The sequence below is a fragment of the Athene cunicularia genome (genome assembly GCF_003259725.1).
Source record: "Athene cunicularia isolate RWA chromosome 17 unlocalized genomic scaffold, athCun1 chr17_part1, whole genome shotgun sequence".
NCBI lineage: Eukaryota > Metazoa > Chordata > Aves > Strigiformes > Strigidae > Athene > Athene cunicularia.
In genome coordinates this window covers 2,429,799-2,443,766 of record NW_020799122.1, presented here as the reverse complement: position 1 = coordinate 2,443,766, position 13,968 = coordinate 2,429,799, and the positions used below count along the sequence as shown (strand labels likewise).

Below are 13,968 nucleotides of genomic sequence, written 5' to 3'. Positions count from 1 at the left end.
TGTAACTACACCTACTGAACAGGTACAACGTACAAATACAGTTCAACAGACTCACAGCTCAAGACTACACCAAGGGCAGATTACATTCTTTGAGTATAAGCCCTTAGTGTCACAACAGGAGCAGTTGTTAGAACAGATACACAAACAGTACAGCATCTGCTGTTAAACACCCCCGGTAGCTGCCCAGATCTTACTTCCTAGAGAAGTAAATTTTAAACCTGGATAAAACGCAAGAGTCAGTACTTTGGCTTCTTTTTTTTTTTTTTTTAAATCATTTTTGAGAGAGGCAGACCCAACAACTTTTAAATCTATACAGGCACAGCACTGTAACAACAGCGCAGCCCCTCGGTGACTGCCAGCAGACTGTATCCACAGCTATTGCCTGTTCATGCCATTTCCACGTGGCAGACAGTGGTGGGAAGTGTCACTGCCAAGTGCTTCTCGTGAAATGGGGACTATTTGGGGGAGTACCAGGACAGTATTCTCACTCCTGCATCAACTGCTGTTACTTCTCCTTGGGTAAACTAGAGGATGATCCACACAACAGCAGTCCCACGACTCCAATACAACTCCCCTTCCCTTGCAGGACTACAGACCCATTAATTAAAGGGAATATTTCTCTTTCCTGATGTTGGATCATCTCACCTTCATCACAGCTGAGTTTAAATACTATCTGAAAGGGGAGGTTGCAGATTAAAGGTGTCCCACCCAGGAGAGCATGGGTATGTGCTGATTTAAGATCACAATCTGCTTGTAATTATCTTGAAAGGTTTTCAATTTCAAACATTCATATTCACAAACGCTACAGATAAGTTTTGTAACACACTTAGTATAACAGAAGAGGTTCCCCAGCAAATTCGCTTTGTTAACACCGCTGTAAGCGACAGCACACAGGGAATGCAGTGTTGTCAACGTTTGCTGTAGCAGAAGCCCCCTCTCCTCCCCCTCCACCTAGGGATTTGCACCTATGAGACCCTGCAGCATGTTTATGGGCAACGGGAAGACGATGGTGGAGTTCTTCTCCGCAGCAATGGTGGTCAGGGTCTGAAGATAACGAAGCTGAAGAGCAGCAGGGGACTCCGTAATAACCATGGATGCCTCCTTTAGGGCCCTGGAGGCGTTCATTTCACCCTCTGCTGCAATTACCTGGGGAAGCAAAAGGAAAGAAGCTGAATTCTCTGCGGCCCAGTAATAAAGCAGAAAACTGTAGGATGACTTCAGCCTTGAGCCACACACCAAAGCCACTGCTCATCGCTCTGACCAAGCAGCCTCCCCTTACCCTGTTCTTTTGGTGGTTCTGCCCCTCCTCTCGCTCAGACACGAGCTTTTCCTGTTTGCTTTCAGGGCTGCATACACCTGGTCTCCTCCCGTTCACTATCAGGATGCCAGATCACAAGAGGTGACACTATGCCTTGAACGTGCAATGGGCATATTTGTTCTGTTTTCAAAAACTTCCTCCGTGTGTCTTTCAGCACTACCTCTCAGGAGAGCGGGTGCTCTCCACATCAATCTGAAAATGCTTTTTACTAAGCTCTATTATTTTTTCTCTACAAGGGCTCAGCCAGCAAATGGCATGTTTCTTCCTGAGGAAATACTTTTTTATTCCCTCTTTAATTATGCGCCCAGAATCTACAGTTGCCTCTATGAACGTCAAAGTAAGTTTTAAGACAGGATTAACAAACGACCAGAGGAGACAAATTGCAGGGCACAGCAAAGGAGGGGAGAAATTAATTTGTCCAGTCCTAGAAAAGGACAGCTCTAACTACCCCGAATGATTTTTACTCCAATGTTCAGTATTTAGTATCACCTCCCCCTTGTCACAGCCAAACTGATCACTGCTCAGTGGGTAACACAGCTAAGTATTACAGCGGGTTTATTTCTCATACAAAGTAACAGAACACAAAGCACTTGCCTAAAATCAGGGCAAAAGTCAGGAAAAAGCTGGAAGTAAGTTTGGATTCTAATTCATTGCAGGGTTCAGCTAATAACATCAGAATTGCTGTTTATGATTTGTTCTTGGAGCGTGGCAAAAAACGAAGATGGTTCTGCATTCTTGAAGGAAATCTCACCTGCACAAACCACGATGAAATAGAGCAAGAACCCAGACACAAATCCACAAAACCCCTACCCTGCACTCCTGTTTGCTACAGCACAATCTGGTGGAGACTCTTCATCCTCTACATCACTATGTTAAGTTATTCATGAAGAGAAAAAAAGAAAAAAAAAATAATCCAAACCCACATGTTGATGTTATTACCTTAGCTCTCGCCTCCCGGGCAGCTTCTGCTTCTGCAGCCATTGCTCGCTGCAGCTGAACAGGTAATTTCACATCCTTGATCTCCACACGTTCCACCTTAATGCCCCAGTCATCCGTTGCCTCATCAAGAGTGGCCTATAAAAGGCAGGACTATTAAGTTAAGCCATTTACCTGGCTGCAAACATCCAAATTTGAAGAATGACCAACAAACCAAATGAATTATCTTACAATACTTGAACTTTTAAGGACTTATGTATTTTTATCATGGTTTGATAATTATAAAGGTGTAACTGTTGTAAACTAACAAAAAAAACCCAGAGCTTGATTAATATATTGAAGGAGTTCTGTGGTGTAATTCCCTTCAGCAGGGAGTACAGATGCAGTGACCCAGGGAGCCCCTCCTCTCCTGTATCCTCACTCCCACCTGCAGGCCCCACCACTCCATTACTGCCTTGGTCACTTAATTTTATGACACAGAACATCATCCCAGCAGCTCTTTGCCTAACGCTCCAAATCACAATTTCGCTTATCACTTAGGAGGTAAAATAAATCCTGACCTGTAATTATCCACAGGATTGCTGCCCAACTGATTGATGGATTGCTTTGAGGTAAAGTTGCCCGTACCTGCATGCTGTGTGCAATTTCTTCACGATCAGAGAGAATCTGAGAAAGGTTTTTGGTCCCCAGAACGTTCCTCAAAGTAGTCTGTGCTAAAAGACGGGTGGCTGAGTCAGCATTTGTGATATTTGCTACAGCAAGGGTGGCATTCTGAACTCTGTAATAAACCACTCCGTCTACGTTAACTGTCACAGAGTCCTTGGTCAAGATCTAAAAAGCAATGGGGAAAGCATACCGTAATTAAGCATCTATTTATTGAATATTTTACTCTACAAACTCCTAGTTTTTTCAGAGTAAAGCAACTGTCTGGAAAACAAAAGGTCTTGATGCACAAACCTTCCAGTACAGCTCTACGAAGGTAAGACTAAATATGGGGTTAGAACCCTTCTCATTGAAAAATGAATTCCGTTAGCTTTGCCATAATGTTATTTCTAACTCAGTTCTTCAAATTCACAGAGGGATCTGCAATTTGTACAGGTGACAGGGGAAAAAATAGATCACAAATAATTTACACTGAAATACGTAAACTCTTTCTCCTGGGGAACTTTAATCTGAAACTAGCAACCGAGCAGGTTCCCACCACTAGATGTCAACGAGGCTTGAAATAACAGATGTGTAAGAGGCAGATTGACCGTGCAGGAATGCAAGGAGGATGCGTAACAAAGGACAGAGGTAACAGAAAAGGCTTCAAGAACATCAGCACAGTTGTTTTATTTAAATGCAGAGGTAGGAATGTGGGACCACTCCAAAACGGGTTAAAGCACTCTAGTCAGAGCACATGCTGGAAACATTTATGAGGGAGGCTCATTTGATGTTTCTGTACAAGAAAAAAGGCTCATAATGAGTATAATTGCAAATTTAGGACACATTAGGTTTTCACTTGTATTTAATTTCAGTCACAAGACTATTGATTTAGCAAGACAAAACTCTGCAGGTGTGTCAGTTTACAAAACAAGGGCAAACTAGGCAACCTATTAAAGCAGCAGGCACGGGAAGAGGCAGCACATTCCAGGTGCACTTTCAAAGCAACACCACAAACAAGAGTTTCCCATCCTGCAGGTGTGACAGCTGCCGAGAGCCCTTCTCAATCCCTGCTTGGTCCCTAACACAGGGCTGGCCAACGCCAGAGACTGCAGCACAGCACTGGCTGCCCAAGTTACCTTCTAGAATTGCAGAACTTTGCAAAAAAGGATGTCAGGGTACAATGAAGCTTAAAGGAACAGAGAGCCATGCCCATGAGAGATGCTAGAAGGGACTGGAAGGTTTCACTGAGGTATGTCCAGCTACGTACAGAATTGGTTTTGCCTGTCCCTATGGCCTGATGTATTTCAGCTGCGTGGGTGTCAGCCCTGCTTCAACACTGAATTAGAAATATCTGTCATTATCTACCAGCTCACTGTCCTTGGAGGTACTTCTGACTGAAATCCCACCTCGTGCTACCAAATGAGTCTGTGGTGATTTCTAGACAAGTTGCAGAGGAAATCCAATTTGTGGACATCCTCAGAGCTCGGATGTAAGCGATTTACTGAATTTAACAGTTGTAGTTAAGCAAAAGATGTACTTACAAAGATGAAGACATATTTTTGAAGGTTTCGAAGAGGGTACACCAGAAAGAAGCATTAATATCAATCATATTTTAAAGTGAAGTTAAAAAGAGATTGAAATATGCTAGACAACCATGAGAAGAGGTGTCCCAATTTTACGTTAGACAATTAGTATTATGTTATTTGACAGGAGAGAGGGACATGTGAGTTACTGAACCTTCACAACTTACCTGCTCTGTCCTTCCCCAAACTACCTATTTTAGCAGGGTTTTGATAATAGCGTAAGATAAACAAAAGAATGAGTAGCATGCAAAGAAATCCATGTTCAACAAATAAAGATATATTTCTGCTTTTACCTACTGAAAACAAACCAAGCTAAATCCATGAGCATAATTTAATCAAGCCAAAAGAAAAACTGTAGAACTGATGGCTTTACTAATGGCACATCAGCAGCTGCAAGCACATTCTGCCTGCCAGTGATTAGGTTTCTACCAATTAGCCTTGAGAGGATACCATGACAGTTGCCATTTGTCTAAATCTACAACTAATGATGAGCAATAAACCAACTAGCAAATATGACAGGAACCAGATGCACCAGGCAGGTTGCATCAGGCATCTTTGTCTTGCAAAATACACCAGATACATGAGGGAGACAGTTACAATCAGCAACACACAATTTTCACTAACTTATTTTGAGAGGGCTAGTTGTTTTATTCTTATGTCATTCTTTGAGTTGGCATCACCAAGTTCAGCTTAACGCTGTGGAGTGATTCTGCTAAAAAATTAAGATGTCCAGGGGAAAGCAGAATAGAAAGAAAAGTAATTTTTTTGGTCTTTAGGACCTTCAAACTGAAAGACATCAATGCCTTTAGCTGTGGAACACCTTTATAATGGTCCTGTGCACAGCAGGACACAGAAGCAGTGTGCACACAAAACCCACACAAGGGAGCGGACTGTTGCCCTGGCTTGCTCTTAATAGCATTTGATGTATGTAATAATTCCATCCCATTATTTTACCTAGTTTATACATCTAGATAATTCACCATGTGAAAGCTCACTGCTGCTTCTGGAAATCTGGGTTTCACAGAAACAAATAGAGAATGTTGCACAAAGTCCAGCAGATTTCATTCCAAACCCCTCCCATTCAAGCTCTCAGGCAGTATTAAGTTATCTTATTTGCTCCTTAGAGGACAGCATAACTGGTTTTCTGTCAAGGATCTTCTCTTAGCGGATGATATTATTAAAGAATATATGTATTCTTTACAATACACTGAACCTGCAAGTAATCTACACTAAAACTACATGTTACCCAATACCAAGAGGGGGAAAGGAAAGAGAATGTGCAAAAAAAATCTGCCAACACTTTAGCAGATACAAAGGCAAGTGCAAACTCACCTCTTGGGGAGGAATATCAAAAGAGATGGTCCTCATATCAACTTTGATGAAGCTGTCTGTGCAGGGCAGGACAAAAAACAAACCTGCACAAAAAAATCGAAGTAGTGAAAATGGGTCATTAGAACAGATTAAACTTGTTACTGAAATAAGCTTAAATCCAACCACCACAGCTGTACAGCCCTCTTTGTAACAAGCCCAGCAGCATGTTCCTTAGTGGCTTTCAAACCAGGGTAAGATTTTCAAAAAAGTTATCTGAGAAACTTAAGGTTATTCAGGTCTAACTTATTTAGACATCTTTAACATTTGGAAAAAATCCAACACAACTGTTAACAGCTGCTTTTGAAAATCTGTCCCACGCGGTTACTTGTGAGGTCCCATTCTGGCAAGCAGAAACTCCACCTCCTTTTGTGGTGGATCACTGAAATTCTTCAACTTTACAGAAATGTGGAAGTATTACAAAATCTGGATGAAAATGACGGAAGAAGCTATTGCCCCTTTCTGTCAGTTTGAGCAACAGGAGCAACAGCTGAAAATAACATTCGGATCTCATCAGAATTTCCAGTATAAACTTTTCAGAACTATCAAATAATTTAATTGCTTCTATTTCTTTTAAGAACATTGAGGCCATCAGTCCATTTTAACTGACATACTGAAGTTGTTTTTTTAAAGTGGCACATGTGATGCCATTATTCCTGCCTTTCCATTCTGTGCTTTTTATTATAACTGGAGACCAAGCGTTATTAACTAAGGAGATCTGGGTAAGGCTCACAGATAAGTAGTTTACTATCTTTTCCATCTAAAGTAACATATCCTCTTACTGGAAGTTACAAAATTCTTGAGAAATCCATTTGCCAGTCTAATGCAATGTCTCTAGACAGCTATTATTTTACTGATGACTCAATTAGAACAAATATTAAGAATGCTCTCCAGGACATACCTGGTCCCTTTGCTCCTCCTTTTAAGATGCGTCCAAGTCTGAATATGATGGCTCGCTCGTACTCCTTTATAATCTGTAATCAATAGTTGGATGTCATGCAGGAGTTTCCAGAAGCCACATGATAGATTCCAAACTATGTATACACCAGGCCAAGACAAGTCTTTAGTCTCAAGTGCAACATACATTTCTATACTGGCTGCTTTTGAGAATTTTAGCCTAAACTTTATTGTCAAAAAGCAAGCAGCAAAAGGAACAATCAGGACAATATTCCACAAGAAATATTCTTCAGACTGTGGCACCATCTATCAACAGCAGAAGCAACAGCTTGTTATCTGGGCAGGGCCAGGCACCAGAAGCAGCCATCAGGAATATCCTGGCAACACCAAAGCAAAGTGCAGTATATGGGACCCAGCAAAGATTTTTCCAGCTCTAATTCTGATGGGGTGTATTAGCCAAAACAGAGCAGGAATTATTTCCTCCAGTCTGGAAACTGAAAACATCAAGCTCAAAGCCATCACAGATTACACAGTCTCCAAGAATCTGTCACACACAGCTACCTGTATGTACATACTTATATATTTATGTTTACATACTTCATATTTATATACATACATATATAAAGATCTCCTTAAAAAAAAATTCTTTAAAATCAGTTATCCAAGTGTAATTATGCGTTCCTGCAATTATTCTGATTTTCCAAACTAGCTTATATACTAGTGACAGCTGGGTAGATGTAGTAAAGATGTCAATGCAAAAATAATTTTGACTGAATCCTGTAATTTGCACTTTTTGGTTTGAAGATTAATGCACTGAAATGTTTGGGTCCACTATATACTGAAAGAAGAGTTAGATTAATTTGTGTTTAAAACAAATAGAATAGAGTACAATAATAAGCACTATGAAGCATCTGCATTGCTTAAAATTTTAATCCAACTTAGCAATGAACAATTTTACCTTTATGCACATCCAGATTGATACAGGAAATGTAATAATAGTGAAAAAAAGTGAAGTGATCACCAGGATCCATCCACAAAAACCGAGGCCTGTATCAGTCTCATCTGCAAGAAAAGAGCAAAAATTTTCAGATTTTTAAATCCAAGAGTGCCTGTCAAAGAAAATGCCTAAAACTGGACATTTATGTTGAATGTTCCTTGAGATAAGCCACTGTTAGCACTACTCCTCTGACCAAACTCATCAGGTTTAGATCAGAAGTCAAATTAAAGCCAAATTCTGCTTTCATCTTCAGTAGTCTCTAGAAGTTGCACAAGATAGCCGAGGGCAGAATGCAGTCCAAGTAACATTTATGCAGAATTAAGTATACTGACATTCAAGTATAGACTCTCAGGTGCCTTCCTCTTCCCCCATTTTCTCTAGCAGAATGAATAATGGGCAGCAGTAGAAATCCTGTTCTTTTATTGTCTAAGAAAGTCAGAGCAACATTTGCCTTATGAGTGAAAAGCAAATACCCCATAGCCTACCAACTCCAGGGACAGGACATTTGGAACTTGGTTTATGTTCCAGCTGTCACAGGTGCAAATCTAAGAAAATCTAAGAAAACCACAATTCTTAGACTGTTGTATCAAGGAAGTAGAGTAAGATGCGGTGCAAGATTAGCTGGACATGAGATAAAGTCTCTGTAAAGCTTTTTTTTGGCCAAAGAATCCTTACACTTAGAAAACAAACATGATAGTTCTGTCATGCAATGACACCAACTGAAGGTATTTCCAGAATCAGGAAGTAACAAGAGATAGTGGTTTCATATACCACACAGCTAAAAAAAGCAATGCACCCTGACAAAATGTGGACGTGCTGGGAAGCATTCCGAATGCTGTAGGAAGCTCCTTATCCTGCCAGAAAAGGCTGGTCCCAGGCTGCCAGGAGCCCACTGCCAAGTGGGGACGCCCCAGGGTGAAACCCAGCACTCACAGCCATCACATTTCTGATGCCGAGATACCGAAACTCACCTTTCTCACCCCATCCTGTAAAAAGCCCAAAGTATAAAGTGCCAAGAAGCCCCCACAAAGCTTAGAAAAACACAATTCTCACTTTCAGATGAAAGAATGTTGCTTCAGGACCACACTCCCTGATTTTGCTGGACTATCTTAAAGTGCTGCAGACATGCAAACCTTATCCTGACTTGATAGATGCCACAGGTACTTAAAGGACTGGAGTCTTGTTATCTAACGGAGACGGCATTCAGCAGCTTGCTTAGAAAGAAACTACATTAAGGAATCTAGAAGTTTTAGTTTAGCTCTACCTAGAATTATATAATGAATTGTTTTCTGTATTCACCCATCACAACTACAATTCAGTCTGAACAACAAAACTGGCCAGTTTTAACAAGTAACTCCGAGTCTCCACCTTAAGCAGAACCCATTTTATTATAAAGCAAAATCTTGATTTTGAAAAATATCCATAGATTTTAACAACTCCAGGTAAATGAGTAAACGTTTTATTGTGCCCACAACTGAACTTGGCTTGAGCAGTGTGTGCCTTGGATAAAGAGGGAAGTGAGTCAGGTTGGTCATTGGATATTGCTAATCTTGAAAGTGAGTAATAGCAAGTAATAATACATAATTTGCAAATTTAGATCCACAATATTTGACTGAAGTCACGGAAGTCAGCAAAATAACTGGGAACCAATACTGAAGTTCCTAGTCCTCTTTTCCAGTGACTGGGGGTTTTAGAGCTGCTCCTGGCCTTTCAAGCAAGATGGAATATGGAGGTGGTGGAGAACAATCAGGTTTTGTCTCGTACAGTATCTTGAACTTTATGAAGTTACCCAAGGCTTCTGAAGCCAGTTGGCTGGTTTATCTGTAATTTGTATCCCTGTCACACACCAGTGTTACAGCTCTCAAGGACGTGTCATATTATGCATCATTTTAAAGTTCCTCTGTGGAAAGTTACCTAAAGATAGTCGTCCCCCCCCCCGGTTTATTATGACATAGTGGAAATACCAGATTAAAGGAGTGATTTGCAGGCCGCCTGTGAAAGTCAAGGAAACACATTCCCTACACAGACCGGTATTAAGTGGCTGTCAGCATTAAGCAACACCTGTAAACTCATTAGTGACGGGAACATTACTTTTCAGTTAGCACAAAGTATTAGCCTAAAACCATAAAAAGTATTAACAATCCACACTGATAGGGAGGAAAAGTCTCCCTCTCTGCTTTAACTTAATAACTTTTATAAACCTAAAGGAGCTGAGGATCCTGCTTCAGTTCTACTCTGTAGTTTAACAGCAAGTCTTCACCACCAGCAACCTACCTGCTCTTACCAGAACTACAGCATGGAAAAAAAATGATCCATTTGCTTTCCTGTTGAACGCAGAAGTCCCAGCTCCGAGAATGTAACATTTCAAGACTAAGTGCACGCTTTATTTAGCAACGGCTGTCCCATCACGTGGTATGTGTCACAATACAAAAAGCAAGAGAGATGCTGTCTTGTGAAAAACTACAGGAAATACAAGAAACATGCTTGGCATCTGTGGAACAAGCTTTCTTACTGCAAGTTTTGAACACCGCATTCATGGGACTTGGATAACTTCATCAACGGGCCATTCCTGCCAGACTTCTCAGTCAGGCTTATCGATACTGGATGCTAACCAGCAGCTACTTCAACAGCACTGGAGTGAGACTGGCAGAGGCAGTGCAGGTATAACGTGCAGCCTCAGATGATGCATATCCCTGCCCACCCAACCTGCTGAAAAAAAAAAAAAAAAGATTTTACACCACACTAAGTGCTAGCTACAGCAGACAGCCTCCCAGCCCTCTTTCACCTGTCACGTAAGTGAACCTTTCAACAGAGACCAAACATATCTTTGTTTTTGGCAGGCAGTGTCAAAGAAGAGCTCAGAGACAGAGTCTTTCCACCAAGTCCCCACAAAACAACTAGAGAACTCCTGAAAACACACCTTCAGTGTATTTTGTGATCCAAAAGCAAAGCAAGAATAAAAAGTTTGTCCTTATTTCTGCATCTGTATCTGTAGCATTCAAGCTGCATCTGTAGCATTCAAGATTAGCTAAAGAGAACTGGAGTAAGAAATAAGGAGAAATGGTTGTGTAGTGAGAGTTCTGCCTGGGAGCTCTAGAGAATGGGGTTTTGCTTAGCACTAAGCCAGACTCCCCATGTGACGTTTGTGATACCGTTATATAATCAAACTCAAAAAGGAGAAATGCAATTTACTCATCCCAAAGGAAGAAAAAAAAAAAAAAGGCAACAAAATCAAAACCTTGCTCATGCAACAGATGCATGATCATTAACAGTAATTGCTGGGGATATTTAAATATTAATATACTGTAATGTATGCAGCTGCTGAAAAAGCAATGAGAAAAACAATGCAGTGGCTTCAGAAAACAGACGCCAACAAAAGCCCTGCTGATGTTAAAAAACACAGAGTACACTGCATTTTCTCCACTGCTACTGCTGTTGGGAGCTGTCCCTCAGTTTAAAGGCACTATGACTTGCAGAGGCAAGGCCTAGAAAATACAATCACGAAAGAAAAAGACATCAATGAGTGTATTACAGCTGTTACTATTAATCACAGGAGTAATTTATATTCGGAAATAGTACTCTTTAATGATGGAAACATCGACTCCGTTTCACCTATTCTAAGTTGGCCGTGAGAAGATGCTCAAAGCCCCACATGCCAGAACAAGCCCAACTCCCCATCTCTCACCATTCCACCGGGCTTTCCTTGGAAGTTAAAAAGCAGACAAGCTCACAACTTGAACTTACAGCAGGCTGTTGGTGTGCAAATCAAGGTAGCCAATCAAAAATGCAAAAATTCTCGAGCAACTCTGCAACTTGAAGGCTTCCACAGTGTAGCACAGTCACTTCTTTAGCGCTCCTGCTTAACTCTTCACAGGAGCTTCAATATTTTTAAACACACATATATAATTTAAAAGAAAAATACATTTACATGTCCTAGTTTATTCCTTTCCTTGTAGGAAGACAGTGTTTGTTTCATTACAAGATGGACCTTCACCCACTCATCCTCTGCGGCACTGCCTGCCACCCGCGCCCACAGCCATGTCCGACACACCACGACTTTGGGTCATTTCACATTAACAGATTAAGAGAACCCCCTTCAGCTCTGGAGATCCAGCATTCATGTGATTTTTTAACAACTCAGCTAAAAAGAATGGGGAAAACGCACCCTAGAACTAATTTGATTAATTAAAAGTCAAACTACTTACAAACTATGGGTGCTGCAGATTCACCCAATGCTACCGTTAACATTCAAAGTCCAGGTTCCAGAAACAGTACATTCTTCAGATATGTATACACATTTTTTTCTTCTCCTTAAGAGGTTTTAAAGCTTCAAAGATTACTTCAGATAGAGTTTAGGAAATTGCAAAATATTCCAAGGGGTTAAACACAGAGATACCAGGTATCAGCTATGCCTCTGATTAAAGGCAAAATCTGGTTCTAATCTCAAGCAATTCAGAACTATCATCTTCTCTCTTAGAAATAGTGTTGAGTTTAGCATTTTTTGAGGAAATATATGCAACTAGCTGTTGGAATACACTAAGCTGTTGGAATTTTTAAACTTGCAGTTAACTTCGGTTCTCTCTTGATTTTTCTAAAGTGCGCAATATTCTGTCATATACCCCTGTACTTTCAGTTCAAACACTTGTGATATTCTTGCTCTTTTGTCATCAAGATATTAAAACCTGACATCTGGAATTTAATCAGAGGAATCTTACTTATGGACAGTCTGCAAGAAGTTACATACCTCTAAGAAATAAACAAGGAGAAAAAAAAATTTAAAAAATTTTAAGTGAATCCCCCTTCGACTCCTTTAAGGCTGACTGGAAGAGCTGCCATTTCTTTAGCAAGAAATTACCACTTGCATCATCAAACGGTAATAACACTTGATAATAAACAGCGCTGGAGGCTGAGGTGGAAGGGGAAGTTCTCATTACCACTTGCTGTGTGGCATGCACTTCACCTGCGATTTATTTTCTTCTGCAAAGACTACAGAATCTGAACAAGCACATCTCTGTCAGAGAGCAAAAGCATGGCAGACTCCTAGGTACCACGAGGGGAAGGGACCTTCCCCCACAGCCATGGGAACAACCCACCAGGTTTAAACCAAAATGTATATGGGAGATCAGCTGGCCTGAAGGCAAGGCCAGCAACACTGGAGATAGGTCTCCACCTTTGTGCTGCTCCATCAAACCCTGCATGGTCTGAGAATGACTGAAGGTGTTTTTCTACCACAGCTATTCAACTGGTTGCTAATTAGCAAACAATCAGGAATAACTACTTTTAGTGTAGGAATACTACTTTTAGTGAGGATTAGTCTTTTCAGATGCTTCTCAAAGCATTTCATGTGGGAAACAGCCAAAATCATGACATCTAATAACCAAAATTATGTCTAATGCTATTTACTCCGCAGATACTTTGTCAAAAATAATGGGTAGCCAGTTTTAGCCTCCAAAACACAGTGAGTACAGAAGAAACAACCTCAGTAGCACGTAAAGTGAAAGCCTTGCCAAGTCCCAGACGAGGTTAGCATCAGAGCAACCACTGTTAGGTATTAATAACTAACATACTTACAGAATGAAATGTAGATCCTCTCCAAGGATACGAGAACTAGCATGTGCCATTAGGCACGGGGCCCAAATAGATCTACAGTTATTTATACTCAGATTACCTAGCCAAAGCCTCTGTATATAAAGCGGTTTTATAAATACATTTCCTTCTCTAGTTGCAAATGGCAAAAACGTGAAGTCAGTTATGAATTTCCTGTAGTTTGTTGGAGTAATGCAGATAACGGGAAAACTCCAGCTTCTAGGAACTGAAACTTGGTTGTGTCATTTTAGGGCATCACCTCTAAAACTTCCTGACGGGGATTACACTCACACCTACCGCCCGAGAGGCCAAACCCCAGCAGAATAAAGATGCCAAGAAGTTAAAGTTAACGACAGCTTCACTGCCCCACTTGAGGAAATACAACAGGCTTTTATCACTCCCTCCACTCACACCTAGTCAACGTTTTGCGCAACCAAGCGGTATAAGCGACCAGTCCCCCGTTTGTTTTTTGGGTTTTTTTTTTTTTTGTTCTCGTTTACTGGTGCAGTGCCTCGGGGATTACTCCTGTTGACTCTGCTCTTAATTACTCGTTCAGCTTTCCCCATAGCGACCCGAGTTACCGTGCAGGAAAACAAAACACACAAAAGAGGAAAAAAAAAAAAAAAAAAAAAGAAAAA

At 40.8% G+C, this 13,968-nt stretch overlaps 1 protein-coding gene across 1 annotated transcript in view; it reads right to left on the bottom strand.

Annotated features, from left to right (window-relative positions):
* Positions 1–274: 274 nt before the first annotated feature.
* STOM (stomatin) overlaps positions 275–13,968 on the bottom strand; it is a 14,355-nt gene continuing 661 nt past the window's right edge. Inside the window, exons 2-8 of the mRNA XM_026860642.1 lie at positions 8,716–8,730; positions 7,706–7,809; positions 6,752–6,824; positions 5,815–5,897; positions 2,882–3,085; positions 2,258–2,392; positions 275–1,146 (exon numbers count right to left, since the gene is read on the bottom strand). Coding sequence (XP_026716443.1) covers positions 952–1,146; positions 2,258–2,392; positions 2,882–3,085; positions 5,815–5,897; positions 6,752–6,824; positions 7,706–7,809; positions 8,716–8,730 — 809 coding nt within the window. The 3' untranslated portion in view covers positions 275–951. The remainder of the gene's footprint in view (positions 1,147–2,257; positions 2,393–2,881; positions 3,086–5,814; positions 5,898–6,751; positions 6,825–7,705; positions 7,810–8,715; positions 8,731–13,968) is intronic.